This window comes from Vicia villosa, linkage group LG1 (genome assembly GCF_029867415.1).
Source record: "Vicia villosa cultivar HV-30 ecotype Madison, WI linkage group LG1, Vvil1.0, whole genome shotgun sequence".
NCBI lineage: Eukaryota > Viridiplantae > Streptophyta > Magnoliopsida > Fabales > Fabaceae > Vicia > Vicia villosa.
Window position 1 is genome coordinate 187,560,270 of NC_081180.1, and position 16,803 is coordinate 187,577,072.

Below are 16,803 nucleotides of genomic sequence, written 5' to 3' on the forward strand. Positions count from 1 at the left end.
GTATGTTTTAACGCTTCCGTTGCATCTAGTTAATTAATTTGGAATTTTCCCTATTAATTGAGAAATTAATTTGGAATTTTTCCCATTAATTGGAAAAATCCAAGTTTCACTATGTTTTAACGCTTCCGTGTCATATTGCATCTAGTTAATTTATTTGGGATTTTTCTAATTAATTAAGAAATTAATTTGAGATTTTCCCAATTAATTGAAAAAATTCAATATTATAACTTTTAACCCATCTAGTTAATTAATTAAAAAAATTTCCAACAAATTAATTGAGAAAATTCCATGTTTTAACGCTTTTGTACGGAACAAAACAAAGTTAAACAAAAAAAATGAGTGATTCTGAAGATACATCTACAGAAGCACGAAAACATTTTTGTCAATTCAATGGTGCGTGAGAGACCCATGAAATCTAGTGAGAAATCTTGAAAAAAAATAAAAATAATCCGATTGATGTTTAGTCTATTGAAATTTGAAAGTGGGAGGAGTTTAGGTCCAAAGAAAAATAAAATATAAACTAAATGGTCAAAATTTGGATTCTAGCTATTTTCATTTTATATTCTTTTAGCAAAATAAAACTACATCTTTTTTCTTATTAAAAAAATGACGAGAGCGACATGTTTTCAACCGAGTCCTTATAAGGATAAATATAAGATTATTAGTATGTATACATATAATTTTTTTTAAATTATATATATATATATATATATATATATATATATATATATATATATATATATATATATATATATATATATATATATATATATACACACGCATATTAATGTTTTAAAAATTAGACTGGAAGTCAAATGGGTGAAGTTTCTGATTTAAAGTTTAATTCATTCAATCGGTTAAATCTATGGTCGAACCGTTTATTAAATAAACTAATAATATGAAACTAATTTTTGATAGATATGTCACACATAATCATATATTTACAACTTAAAAAAATAAATATTTTAAAAAATCAATTATAAACTTAATACAATAATATTGATATTACATATAATAACACAACATAGTTGTACAATTCATTTCAACCTTCATTTAAGAATAATTTAAACAAATTAAACAATTACAATAAAATAAATTAAACTAATTCAAACCAAAATTAAAATAATATAACATAATAATTAAAATAAAGTTCAAATAATATAGAATACCTAAATTAAAAGATAGAATACAAAAAATAAATTATACAATACACTTAATTAAACAATAACAAATAAATTTGAGTTGAACTATGACAAACATATGATGTAGTGTGGTTGAAAGAAAAATTATAATGGAATGATACTTAGAAATTTGTATGTTTGTAATAAAAACACATAATTCTTTTTTGTGATTGAAAAATGTGAGTTAAGTTTTGATATTTACAAATTAGATTTTTTTTTTTTAAAAAAATGGTTGATTTGATGCATTTTTTTGAATCGGACGATTTTATAAAACCGACTATGGTTCTATGGTTCGAAAGGATTTGGACGGTTCAATCCGGTTTTTTCGATTCAGTTTTGACACATTAGCAATTTTAAAAGGTTGACCTAACCAAATTCATCTCCGGTTCACAGTCTAACAGATTAAACCGACCAATTTGATCTAATTTTTAAAACATTGATGCATACATATAATTAAAAGGGATAGTCGCACAAATAAAATAATTAAATCTACATGCATAACAAACAAAATAATTAAATGTGCAGACACTTAGATTAACTATTCAATTAATTAAATATAAATTGATATAGTTAATTATTAATAGGTTAAATTTTTTTCCCTTACCTCTACTTTTGATCTATTTTGATTTTTTTTCTTTTAAAATAATCAATTTAATTCTTTATTTTCTCAAATAAAGTTACACAAGTCATTTTTGTTAAATTTGAAACGACATCAAATATAGCACACATGGCATTTGAGTTGGAATTGCTTCTTTAACATTTTCTTCTTCACTGCGTCTTCTCTTATTCTTTACCCTTAAACAAACTTTAATTCAAAAAGTGGGAAAAAGATCTCTAAAACGAAACCTAAATCGAATATTTTGGTTCCATAAGGGTGTCTTTCATCATCGTCAACGAAAAGCAGAAGTATTCAAAGTAATGATTTGCAAGTTTATAGTAGCTCTAATCTTCGTTGAAAACTTTGTTGTTGTTGTAGAGACATTGTTCTTCGGAAGACAACGACAATCAACAATTACCAAAAGATTTTTTTTTGGAGTTATCCACATTTTAAGATAAGTTCTGAAGTGTAAAAATTCGAGGTTAAACCACTACTACAAATAATTAAAGTTTTCAACCATATTTAATATAGTTTATATTTTTTTTAAAAAATTGAAAAAGAGAAAATTATTATTTATAAAAAAAATAGTATTGATAACTATTTTACCAATATTATCAAATTGATTTAAATTTTTTCGTTTGAAATTTCGTGTCAATCTCTTATAACTAAATAACATCTCATTAATAATATAAATTAATATTAAATTAAAAATTTAATTAAAATATATTAACAGTGTAAAAGAATGTTACACTTGAATGTTGAAAGAAATTTAACTTCAATTTTAATTGTCTATAAATGAATGATAGTGATGAATTGCTATTGTAAAATTTATTACACCGATCGTGAATAATAATTAATCTCTTAAATTAAACTAAATCATAATAATTAATGTCTTAAATTAAACAATCACATTTGTTTCATCGACACTCAATTATACTTGACATATATGCTTAGATCATATGTTAAAAAAATAGTGACTAGAATGTATTTACATTTAATCGTATCGGATCAAATTGGATCGTCGATGACCTTTAACTGCTGGACTTCGAGTGAATAGGAGGTTGTACCTGTAAGGTACTCCGATGACAGAGTGAAAAAGAGAGCAAAGGAGAGCAAGTACATAGCTTAGGTGAGAGTGTGAGTTACATGACCCTCTAATGAAAGAGGATATTTATATCCCCTAGCGCGGAGGGAAATTGCCAGGATGCCACGTCGTAAGTGACTCACGTCCTGGTTCAACCGCCCGTAGAGTTCGCAGAGGAGGTTGACTGGATTTCCCGCTACTGGGTGACCACGTGCTCTTCGTGGAGCACGTGGGGCTGAAGCTCCAACGGTCACTGGAGAGCGCGTCCTCGATTGGGCTTGACCCTGAATCATGCTCGCTTGCTATTGGGCCTGCTCGTCTCAGACCAGAACAACATTTATACATAATAAAAAATGTTTAATTATTAATTAAAAATAATTATTTGTATGTAAACAAATATCAATTGGTGTTCTTTAATTTGTAAAATTTAATATAATAAAATAGATTTTAAAAATTAAATAACCAAATAGTTTTTAAAGTAGTTTTTTATTCTCTTTTTAAAAATAGTATTGAAACTATATAACAATTTTTTTCATTTTCACATCAACTCAACTATCTATCATTTACTAATCAATTGACCAAACTCTCTAAAATACCCTTTCATCCAAATAAATTTGCACTTGAATTTGGATATTTACGTAATTAACAAATTCACCCATCAAATACAACACTTAGCTCTATGCACATGACACCTGTTTAACTCTTATTGGACCAAAATAAATTTCTCCACATTACCCTTACACATTCCAATACATGAAACACATATCTAAGAGGCCAAACGTGTAACAGTCTCTCTCCCATACTCTTTCTCTCCCTTTATGAACTCTTTCTATTCCAGACATCTTCTCAACACAACAATTTTCATCCGACAACCAGGTAACTTGCTGTTATACTTTCATCTTCCACCACCAATTTTGTTAAAGTTGTAGTTTTATGCTTGAAACATCTTCTGATTTTAATATTTTTTCTGATGTAATCTTTCAACTTCCCGGCCTGCCTTATGTTAATGTTATTAAAGTTGTTGTTTTTTGCTTGATACAACTTTGTAGACATTTTATGCTTTTCATGTTTTTCGGGCTGCACCCTTTCAACTTCCCGACCTGGGTTTTGTTAAATTTATTAAAGTTGTTGTTTTGTTGCTTCATACCACTTTGTAGAAATCTACTTTCACTACTTTCAAACACTCTGCTCAATAATTTAAATCTTTGGCTTTTCAACCAGATTCAAACACTTTGTATAAATTTTGATTTGTCAAAGTTGAGGCTTTTGATTAGTCTTTTCATTAGGCTTTTCAACAGAAGCAAGCTAAGGTTTTTGAATGTTTTAGTCAAACTCTGACAGCTTTATCGTTTTCATTAGTTTTGTCCTAACAACTGTTTTATGAAGGCTTTTGTTGATTATGTAGAATCAAATAGCGTATTCCTAAAATATTCTTCAGAAAAATCCTAACCTTTCTTCATTTTGCAGGTTTACTAATGGTCTTTTTTCTCTTTTTGTTATGTAGAATCAAATATTTGCAGGAATACTAATGGTCTTTTTCTTAAGTTGTTGAATCTGATCCATTGATGTCTGATAACCGCTCAAACAAAAAAATGGAAGAAAAGATGTGTGACTTTGACTGTAATTTGTTTCTTTTCTAAGAAAGATATGGTATTTAGCAAAGAGTCTGTCAAAAATAATGAAAGTTAGATAAAGAAGAAGAAAGAGTCTGTCAAAGAGGAGAGAGAGGAGTAATTGTATTTAGCAAAAAATTAAAATTCATTTGCATAGATATGAATGTAAAGAGAAAAGAAAAGGAAGAAATATAGCAAGAGTGATTGTGTCCTTCAAGACAAAAAAATAAAAATAAAGAGAGTTATCAGTGGATGAAGAGAAGATGATGAGTGTGGCGGCTAGGAAGAACTTCCCTGTTAGAGCATCTCCAATGGTAGTATTTTTCTTTGAGTTCTCCAAGTGGACATCAATATATTAATTAAATATTGAAACAATTTGCCATGTCATAGTAGAGTTGCATTGCAATGCAACTAGTAAAAAATTGTGGTACCCAATCAAATTAATTTATGAGCTAAAGTTGTGGGACCCATTAGAATTACACCAATAAAATAAAAATTAAATAAATTATTTTGAGATGATATAGCTGGTGGGACCCATAAAAAACTCAAAAATGGGTTGCACCATTGAAGATGGTCTTAGGGTTTGAGTTTCTATTTAATGGAGTTGGGCCTATTCATTGAAAGAACAATAATGGGCTTACAATTTACACCAATGTTTATTTTCATTTTGTTGGTTCTATGGATAATAATGTCTTGTAACATATCAAAAGCATATATATTTTTAGTTCACGATTAACATTTTATAAAATATATAATTTAAAATATATATTAATATTATATGATTAACATAAAATGTAAAAAATATATTATATGTTAGTATATATAATTCAAAATATATTATATGTTAGTAATATTATATTTTTAGTTCACAATTAATATTTTATAATATATGATTAATAATGTAACATTTTGCATGAGGATCACTGCCTTAACATTAACATACAAAATATATTAATTCATCTAACATTTCTTCAACATGTTTCAAATTCAAATACGCATTCGCATTTGGGACTTATATGATATCTATTGCAAGTGTTTCAAATTCAAATACGAAGTGGCATTTGCGACTTATATGATGTCTGTTTCAAACACATTACTTGTCTCTACTATTGAGAAAATGTAGTACTTAGTATTTTTATATGCATATGCATATGTTTATAGCAGTCATGCTTTTGATTTTTGGTTTTGAATTTTATTCTTCTTAGAATTAAAATAAAATGCCTTATTCTTCAGGTTGAGGAATGCTATCAAGTAATGGCCAATTGAAAAATCAAACAGGTAAATTATAAAATAAAGGTACTACATCATTATTACCTCCTTTTAAGATGTAACATTTATCAATAGCTTTGATCATTTAAACAATATTTAGCTGCTTTAGGTTATAGATAACATGCTATTATCGAGACAATTAAATAACATGCTTAATATTGGGAACTGGATTTATGGTTAACAACTCTTCTTTCCTGCTACAGATTAGAAATCTAAGTTGACACGACTATGGATGTTTGCAGTTTATCATTTGTATTGTCAAATCAACATTAAATGCAGTTTGTTTGGACAACCATTTATCCATGTTGGACAGTCCTTTATGAAGGAATATAATAAAGCTATTGCAATGGTACAGTGACTTTTACAATTTTCACTTTATCATATTGAATAATACTAAATAATTATTCAAACAATTAACTTTTTATTCCACAGGTCACTTTCAAATTATTGCATTTATTTAAAAATAAAATTTTTATTTTCAAATGTCTATTATTTTAACTTAAAACCTATTTTTTTATCATTATTTTAATTAGAACCTTATTTACATATTACTAATATCTTATTTTTAAAATAAATTTTTAAATGATTAATTTCCATTTTATAAATTCAATTTGGTCAAATTTCTTTATTTCATATTTTTAGAAATTAGTCAGAGACCCGTGTTTCTGACTAATTTCTAAAACAATTTTTAAAAATTAGTTTATCAAACAATTTCTTTTGTTAATTCCCTTTTGTAAAACAATTATTTAAAATAAATTTGAAAAACAAATTTTAAGAACTAAAATCCAAAAGTGTTCCAAACAGACCCATTTTTCAGCAAATTACCGGGAATTTTCCCAAACACATGTATAAGTGGGATAAACGTGTTTCCAAACGACCATATGATAAAACTTAGGATTATTATAAAGAACAGATTAACAGTGTTAGGTCAATTTTCAATACAATAATCATTTCAATTGTTACACACTTACACTTATACAAGACTTTGGAGCCAACAGTGTCATACAATAACAATTTCAAATGTTTGATGCTCAACAGAAAACAAAACATGTCAAACTCTCATTAGTCATCATTATTCTAAATCAATCAAATCCCAATCAATTTATAAATCGAATATCATATAATTCATATTCACACCAACAATCAATCATCTTTTTCCACTCAACCAAGAAAACCGACACAACATTTTCACACAAACCTGTCTTAACTTCCTTGTTTCTTTTTCTGTCTCAAACATCTTCAATGGCTGAATCCACCAAACATGTTCCTAACTCAGACATCAAAACCCTCTTTTCCATCTTCAAAACCTCAAAAACCATTGCTTTTGCTTATGCTTTCATGCTTGCTTTTCTTTCTCTCACTCTTTTCTTAGCCTTTTCTCCTTCTCCCAATCCCTCTTCTCCTTGGTTCACCAACTTTTTCACCACCAAAACTTTATCATCATCTTCTTCCATTTTCTCATTCTTTTACCACAACACAACAACCACTTCTTCATTGCCATCTTCCCCTTTTAGCAACACTTCTAGATCTACCAATAACACTTCTCATGTTTCTGATCAAGCTAAACCTCAGAAGATGATTAATCAAACTGCAAATATGGAACAAGAGATTCATATGATGGAGTCTTTAAGAAAGTGTGATTTTTTTGATGGAGAATGGGTTAAGGATGATGATTCTTATCCTCTTTATCAACCTGGCTCTTGCAACTTGATTGATCAACAGTTTAATTGTATCAGCAATGGAAGACCTGATCAAGATTTTCAGAAATTCAAGTGGAAACCTAAAGGGTGTAGCCTCCCAAGGTTAGAGACTTTTGTTCAAATTGTGCAATTAATTTGTTTTATAATTACGACACCGGAAACACGACAGTGACAATGACACGATGAAATCGGTAATAATGTGAAAGAATGAATAAATTAAATGTAATCATGTGTGTCAGACATCAGTTTCTGTCACCGACATCATACACCGACAAACGTAAACACATTTTTCGGAGGTGTAGGTGTTTTTGTGGACTTCATGTTTGAGATTAATTTCGATGATGTTCAAATTGCTTTGTGAATGTTTCTTAGGAATCCAATTTGTAGATATGCAACAAAATGCAAATGATTTTTACACTGTCATTAATATTTGTGCAAAATTGCTAATAGGTTGGATGGACACAGAATGTTGGATTTGTTGAGAGGCCAGAGACTTGTTTTTGTTGGTGATTCCATCAATAGGAATATGTGGGAATCACTTATTTGTATTCTCAGAAACTCTGTGAAAGACAAAAGTAAAGTTTTTGAAGCAAATGGAAAAGTCCATTTTAAAGGAGAAACCTCTTATTCATTCATATTCAAAGTAAGTTTCAATTTTTTCCTTTTTTGTTTTGTGAAATTTCATCTTCATGATGTATCAATGTTTAGTATTGATTCCTTTGTCTGGTAGTAGGATTACAACTTCTCGGTCGAGCTTTTCGTATCGCCCTTCTTAGTTCAAGAGTGGGAATATCTCGTCAAGAACGGAACGAAAAAGGAAACGCTTCGGCTCGATTTGGTTGGTAAATCATCTGATCAATATAAAGATGCAGATATAATCATCTTCAACACTGGCCATTGGTGGACTCATGATAAAACTTCTAAAGGGTAAATAAACATGATCGATTCGATCTTTTCTAAAGCTTATTTATTAATCACTTGGTTATTCTGATTTTGTATTCTAATATTGCAGTACGATTTAAGGGTAAACATATTGATATTTTTTTCAGTAAGGACTATTACCAAGAAGGTAGTCATGTGTATAATGAATTGAATGTTTTGGAGGCATTTCGAAAGGCGATAACAACTTGGAGCAGATGGGTTGATGCCAACATAAATGCAACCAAGTCTATGGTTTTCTTTAGAGGCTATTCGTCTTCGCATTTTAGGTAAGAAGATTCGAAAAAAGGTCTTTTGGTTCGCGATTTGAATCTCAATTTGATAACCATGATCATAGAGACAATGTATCAAGAATGCTAACACATACGCATCTTTTCTGATTCTGTCATATTGTAGTGGTGGGCAATGGAATTCAGGTGGACAATGCAACAGTGAAATCGCGCCAATCAAAAATGAAAATTACTTGAGACAATACCCTCCTAAGATGAGAGTTTTGGAAAAAGTACTGAGGAATATGAAGACTCGCGTCACCTACTTGAACGTCACCAAAATGACAGATTTCCGAAAAGATGGTCATCCTTCTATATATAGAAAGCAAAACCTATCACCGGACGAAAGAAAATCGCCGTTGATGTATCAGGATTGCAGCCATTGGTGTCTGCCTGGTATTCCTGACACATGGAATGAGATTCTCTACGCCGAGCTTCTAATGAAACAGTATCGATATCAGAATCAGAATCAAAATCGGCATTAACAGAAGAGAAGAAACAATATACAAACTACAAAAGTCTAAGGCCACATTTACCATATTTTTTGTCCCTTCCAAATTTCAGGATACGGAAATAAACAAACTATACAGAAATTTTTTTTCCAAATTTTGTAAATGTCTAAAATAGTTAATGATATTCATAGAAGGAGTATTTTTAAGTTAATTTAACTATTAATCTTATCAAACACTAAAAATTTAATCTGCTAATTTATTTGCTATAAACCATCTATTATCAACAATAAATTTATCTACTATAAGTTAGGGATGGCAAACGGGCATGTCCGCTCCGTTTAGGCCCACCACGCAAAAGCCCGCAAAAAAACGGGGCGGACTTTTTTAAGAGTGCGGGTCTAAAACCTTGTCCCGCCCCGCAAAAAAGTGAGGGCGGGGCGGGGAAAGCCCGCGGGCATTCGGCTTTTTAGGCCTAAAAATAGTAAAATTCTATGAAAAAACAAATGCCCACAAAAGCCCACAAAAAAACGGGGCAGGCGGGGCGGGCACATTAAAGAGAGCGGGCCTAAAACCTTGCCACGCCCCGCGAAAAAGTTCGGGTAAAACGGGCTTTTCCCGCGGGCCGGACCCGTTTTGCCACCCATACTATAAGTCAATGTTAATCTATTAAGAATTCGAAATGATGTGGAACTTCTCTTCAGCATCACATGGAGTCTTTGACAAATGCAACTCTTGTATGCATTTGTCCTTTTCTTCTTTGAACAAATCATTTGTCCTTTTCTTGAAAAAGTATCATTTCTTTTTTGTTTTTGTTTTATTTACTCTTTATGTCCGTGAATTATTTTTTGAGATTTTTAAATCAGATTATGATCTTAAACAGTTTGTAATTTGATTCTTAATTTTGTTAGTAATTTGTGATTAGATTTTCAAACTAAAGTTTATAAATTAGATCCCAATTATATATAGTTAAAATAAATTCAATTAGTCACCTAAATTAAATTAGGGACTCAAATTAATTGTTTGATTTGCTGAAAAATGAGAGACTTGATATGACAACTTTTGATGCATAAATTAATCATGTCTCAGGACTGGACAAAACATGTCTCAGGAGACTGGACAAAAACATGAATTTTTGTCCTTTAACAAACCATGGAACAATTTTTTGTCTCAAACATAAATTATCAAAAAAACTATTAAAATATCATATTTTATAAATCAATAATGAATATTATATAAAAAATTATATTATTGTATTGAATATATAAACTTATCAAATAAAATAGATTAAAAAAAATTGTCTAGTACATCAATTATCAAACACAATATAGTACGAAATTTTTTTTGTAGTGTTCTATAATGTCATATGTTGTTCTTTTACAAATCAAACGCACCCTAAGGTAGGGGTGACTAACGGGCATGTCCGCCCCGTTTAGGCCCGCCCCACAAAAGTCCGCAAAAAAACAGAGCGGACATAGTTAAGGGTGCGGGTTAAGCCCGCAAAAAAGTGAGGGTGGGGCGGGTTAAGCCCGCAGACACTACACCTTTTAAGTCTAAAAATGTCAAAATTTATGTAAATTTACGTGCCCGCAAAAGCCCACATAAAAAACGGGACGGAGCGATCACATTAAAGGATGAGGGCCTAAAACCTTAGTCCGTCCCGTACTAAAATGCGCGCAAAACGGGTATACCCACATATCGGTCGGACCTGTTTTGCCACTCTTACCCATAAGTCTAATTCAAATAATCAAAAGTTAAGAAGTATTCTAATTATAAATAATTTAAGAGTTCAAAAACTCGTTTATTAAGGAATAATTAAATACTTTTCACAAATTGAAAAATTGAAAAGTTCAATTATAAATAATTTTGAAAATTCTTTAGTATCCATGAATTTAAATTGGATATCACTGTCTTTAGTTTAAATTATCTTAAAATTTGAATTTATTTTAAAATATAATAAAATAAAAAAATGATATAACATTGAATTATTATATTTGATTAGTTGAGAATAATGGTATCCAATTAAATTTAAAAATACCGGAATCCTTACGAATAATTTTAGTTTATGAATCATTTTATAAAGTTTCATAAAGTCTATGTACCGGCTATGGACGGTATTTGCTTTTGATGCAATGTACCAACAAAATAATAAAATCTTAATTTTTTTAATTTTAAATTTGGCTATTCAAGTGACATGGATAGTCATATTAATTTTTTAATCTTTAAAATTTATTATAAATATATAAAATGTAAAGTATTTAGAAAAAACACGTCTACCCTTCTGATTTTATTTTGTAACTTTTTCTAATTTCATAGATAAAATAGATTATTAAAAGCTTTCCTTAAAGCTCATTAATTTTACATTAAATATTGTTGACATGTCATTCCAATAAATTTTTCAATTTTTTTTTCTATTATTTCCTAACACTACAATCTATTATTATTACTAAATGTACACCCGTGCGATCGCACGGGTAAATTTTATATAATAATAATTTATAATTTATAATAAAATTTATAAATAATTTAATAAGATTATTATTATTATTATTATTATTATTATTAATTATTTAATATAATAAATTAATGTACTATCAAAAATACTTACTTACCCTAATTAATTTTATTTAACACCCCAAATTTATACCCTTAAATGTCATTTCACATTAAAGATGTACTTAATTAAAAAAAATCTACTAAAATCATTATTAATGACATGCTAATTAATAGTGTAAATAAATTCAAATTTTTTTATTGTTACCAATGCAAGAACATGGTTTATCCAATACGCAAAAATAATCCTAAAGCAACGTGTAGCAGCATTTTCAGTTGATATTCCAACGTATTGATTCTTTACTTTTGCACGAATATTGTCTTGAAAATACACCAAAAACACCTTGGAAATACACCAAAAACCTTTTGGATTCAAACTTCAAACTTTAGTTGCCCCTCTATTTATTTCTATCCTCATTCACAGTTAGGGGTGGAAATAGGCTAGGCTTTAGAAGGTCTGGGCCTGACCTACGATAAATTTAAGAGGCCAGAGTCTGACCTATGGTGTAACGCCCTGTATTTAATTAATTATTTAATTAAATATTTTTGAATTAATTGTCGAAGTTGTGAATTGTTGGAAAATGTTGATTTAAGTTGTCATGTTGTTAATTGATTTAATTGGTTGATTAATATTGACTATTATTTATGAGAATAGTTGTAAGAATTATTATGGGCTTATTTAATGGTTGGTGGTAGAAAAGGTGAGGTGTGAAAATTAAGCCCAATGAAATTATTAAGAATAATAGAATGATTTGGTTAAGTGGAATAAAAGAAATTAGGTATTATCAGTAAAAGAGGAACAAGGGTTTTGGAGAAGAGAAAAGAAGAAGGGGTTTCCGGAGTTTGGCCGTGGAAAGTTGCAGAGGAGGAAAAGAGAGAAGAGGTAAAGGTTGGAAGCTATGGCAATAGCTAGGTTCAACCGGTGGAATAGAGCGTCTCCAATCCAAGGTAAGTGTGGGGTTCTAATTCTATAATAGGGTATATGATGGATAGTATGTGGGATTGGGTTTGTAAAATTGCTTCTAGTTGTGTTTGATTGTGGTGGTTGATCCTGAAAATTAATTATTGTCGATGAATTAGTTGTTGAATATTGTAGCTGTTGAGGTGGTGAATAATCTGAAACTGGTGAAATTGTTGTTGTGTGTTTGATTATGTTTCCAATTTGTACCGAACCTCTGAGTTCCTATTTGTTTACCACTGTGCTGTGAAATTGTTGTGTTTCTGGAAATTGTTGGACTATCATGAATTTAATATATTGTAGTTGCTCTGTTGCTTGTTGCTGGGAGTTGGCCTGAGGAGTAATTTTGAAGGAAAAAGGTGACTCGAAGAAGTACTGAGAAGAAAAAGAAAGAAAAAAAACTTTGAAGGGGCGACCGCCCCTGTGTGTGTGAAGGAAGGTGGCGACTGTAACATCCCGATTTTTATTAATATTTTTATTAATTATATTAGTAATTATATTATTTGGTGTTTTTAATAATTATTTGTTTAATTTAGTCATTTCTGATGTTTATTGAAATTTTTCGCTTTTTGGGACGATTTGGTCGGTATTAGTTCGGGATAGCGGATCGAAATTTAATCGAAAATTTTAATATTTTTAGTATTAGAAATATTAATGAGTTAATATTTAGCGTTTTGGGAATTTTTCGAGCAATTAAGATTAGACCGGAAATATGAGACATTGAGTTATTAGAGGATTTTATCCGTATTTATTTTATTATTTTATTTTATTTTACTTGGTATGTTAATTAATTATTTAATTGTTATGAGATATAATAATTAATTGAATTAATTAATTTTGTGTGTATTGGTGTTTATTTAGTTTATTGAACTAAATAGAGATATTAAGAGATTATATTTAATTGGGCCTATTTATTAGAGTTAGAAGTAAATTGGGGGTGTTAGTTTTCTTAAGCCCAATATGACAAATAAGTTAGTAAGAGTGTGAGAGGGTAAAGTGAGTCATAACATATCATTTGCTCATTTTCAAGAGAAGAGAAGAGGAGAAGAAGAGCAAAAGAGGAACAAAGTGAGAGCTAGGGTTTGAAGAAATCAAAGAGGTAAGGGGGAGAATCCTAATTATTATGGGTTAGTATGATTGGGTCAAAGGGGTAGATTAACATGATTAGGTTGTTGTGTAGAAATTAGAATTGAATTTGGAAATAATGTTGAAATGCTGTGCGGAATAAAAAATTGAATTTGGAAACAAATAGACCTTGCCTCGGTACTTGTAGCTACGGCGGTTGGCACACCTAATTCGCCATGGTATTTGCGTTTTTCATGCTACAGTATGTGCTGTTATTTTGTTTCGTTTCTACTTCATACAGCTCTATTCCATGTTTTCATATATTATTAATTATAATATATATTTCATACCAAATAAAACCTCATTAAGCCTAGTATTTGTGTTTTCTATAGCTATTATTGTGTGCCTTGTTTTATTTCTATTGTTTTGCAATACTATTATTTAATATATATTATAATAGTAGAATGTAATAGAAATGAGCATAGTTATGAAATGAAATAAAGTTGAAAATAGTAGTAAATAAATTGTGTAACAGTAGCATTTAGAAAACAAAATAAAATGCAAAACTGTCCCGTTGACCGAATAGCGGAATTAAACGGTATAATTAATTGTCCGGAATTTGATGAAAATTTACGTGGTAGCTAAGTTTAATTAGTAGATTAACATGGTGATGTTATTTTGTTGAAAATGTGATATTTACGAACCGACCGAAATAGTGTGGATTTGAATATCTTTTATATTAAATATTGGTTTTGGAATAAAAAATGAATTAGAAACTTAGAGCTAATGTAGTGTAATTATTAATTAGTTGATTTACTTAATAATTACATTAATTTCAATAAGTATAATTGATTGGAATATAATAGATATTGAATTGATTATTTGTTTGTCGGTAACTTACGATATTTTGGAAAGTTTGACCGTAATTGTATTTTTGGCCAATTCTAATAAATTAACACTTGATTTGGAAGTATATTCTTATATTTTGTTGGCAATATGAATTAACACGAGATAGTATGACTTACTAGTGTTAATTGTATTTTGTAAATCATAATTGAATATTGTTTCTATTATGTGGATTGATATCAATGCGTTGTGAATGTTGTGTACAATTTGATATATAATTCATAGAGTTGAATTATTATTGGTATGCGGTAAGTTAAGATTGATGAGATAATCTTAATTGCATAGTTGGTTGGTAATTGTACATTCATTCATGGCATAGTCGGCTTTATTGTGGAAGCGGTGAAACTGTGGGTTCACATGGTAATAGACGGTGATCCTTGAATGAAAATAGACGTAGAATACGTTGATCCTTAATTGGAAACTGTCGCGCGCTCGGTTTTTTGCCATACCTCTCGCGGAGAGATACGCGAACTGACTCTTTTGTTTCTGCTTTTGTGTTTGAAAATCAGAGAGTCGCCACCGACCTTTTATTTTATCCAATTAAGGAAAGGTTTATAAAAGAAACAGAAAAAAGACCTTTAAGAAATTCTGGGTAAGGGGGTAAGTTATACAAAGGGAAGGTGTTAGCACCCTTTGTATCCATGGTTATCCATGGGCTCTTTAATTTGCTTAGCTCACTTGTTTTCAATTGCTTTTAAATGCTCGTATGTGGTTTCAAATACCTTTGTAAATTGAATTTGTAATGATCCTTGAGCGGATGTATACAAAGTGTTTTTATTTTTCAAAAGATGCTTTGGAAAAAAGAGCGTTAACTTCATAATGATCCTTGTTTGGATATATACAAAGTATTGTCTTTTTGAAAGTTTTATTTTTGAAAAAAAACAATGATATATGAGAGATTTGTTTGTTTTGATTTGAGCAAGCAAATTAGGAGGTCTACCCTGAGTTATAAGGTCTTTATCCTATTTCCTTTAAAAATCTATCCTTTCACCGGATATAAACAAAAGTTCGATTTTGCGTTTGAAATAATAGAATTTGATTTTGATTTTGAAAAGAATGAGAAAGGGATTACCCTAAGAGGTGCAAGTGTGATTGTGTTTGGATTCAGATATTTTATCTTTGAAGTTAGTGATCTAACGATTCAATTTTATCTTTGGCATGTACGCAGTTTATATGTGCTGGAATTTAAAATGCAGAAATGTAAAATGCGGAAAGTAAATCTACGCTATTACATCGATTGTGCGGAAAATGTAAACTACGCTATTTACATGAATTTGACAACCTATACATTTATCTAGGAATTTAAATTGCAAGAAATATAAAAGAAATGTTTTTGGATTTTTATGATTGATTTTAATTATAGTTAATGCATAATTAATTAAATTAAAATGAGGAAAAAAGATGAAAATAAATTTCAAACCTAAAAATTAAGTTCAAAATATGTTCAAAAATGCTTGTTAATTAAATTTAAAACAAAACTAATTTTTTTTTGTTTTTTTTGAAATTTGATTTGAAATCTATTAAGTTAATTAATAAATAATTATATAAATAATTACACAAATAATTAAAACTTGAAGAGAAAATTATTCTAAATATGTACAAAATTAGCCTATAATATATAAACTATATTTAATATAAAGAACAAATTTTTTTATGATTTTTTGATTGGTTGAATTAATTAAAAAGCAAATATATAAATATAAACTAATTAATTATGCAAAATATTTAAATTATGAAGAAAAATAAAATATTTTTATATCAGAAAATAAAATATTATTTTAGAAGCCTAAAAATATTTTTTGTGTATTTTTTGGATTTTTAAAACTATTTTTAATTAATTTAACAAAGAAATTAAAATAAAATAGAAAATAAAAAGATGAATGATCAGGTGCGGTATTTAACTGAGGACCATGGTAAGGATGAGTGTTTTGATGCGTTCGATTGAGAGTTTAATGAGATCAGACGGCTCAGATATTGAGGTCACATGGAAAGATGATGTAAAGCGCACATGGGAACCCAGGATTCAAAAACACTGGCGCGCGTTCTATCCAATGAGGTGAGGACACCTCATCGTCTTCAACCTCCAGCCAGCACCTTTAATAACGTTTTTGTAATAAAAGCGCTGTAATAGATACCTTCTAAACCTGCAAAATAGCGAATAGGGTCAAACATGAATATAAATTTGGCGCGACATGCCCATTCGATTCGTCTCAATCTAC

General features: G+C 29.4%; 1 protein-coding gene and 1 long non-coding RNA gene across 4 annotated transcripts; both read left to right on the forward strand.

Moving 5' to 3' along the window:
- The first annotated feature begins 3,629 nt into the window (after positions 1-3,629).
- Positions 3,630-6,173, forward strand: LOC131621318 (uncharacterized). Of its 3 annotated transcripts, XR_009289551.1 has the most exons (4): positions 3,637-3,739; positions 4,368-4,790; positions 5,710-5,754; positions 5,949-6,173. It is a non-coding gene; the product is annotated as an uncharacterized LOC131621318 (long non-coding RNA). The 3 variants fall into 3 exon arrangements; XR_009289550.1 differs by having other exon boundaries at positions 3,630-3,739; positions 4,331-4,790; positions 5,710-6,173; XR_009289549.1 differs by having other exon boundaries at positions 5,710-6,173.
- A 286-nt stretch (positions 6,174-6,459) lies between these two features.
- Positions 6,460-9,316, forward strand: LOC131644744 (protein trichome birefringence-like 1). The gene is made up of 5 exons (XM_058915326.1): positions 6,460-7,547; positions 7,896-8,088; positions 8,179-8,372; positions 8,495-8,653; positions 8,781-9,316. Exons 1-5 carry the CDS (start codon positions 6,766-6,768, stop codon positions 9,136-9,138), a joined length of 1,686 nt encoding a protein of 561 aa, XP_058771309.1. The 5' UTR covers positions 6,460-6,765; the 3' UTR covers positions 9,139-9,316.
- Positions 9,317-16,803: the final 7,487 nt, after the last annotated feature.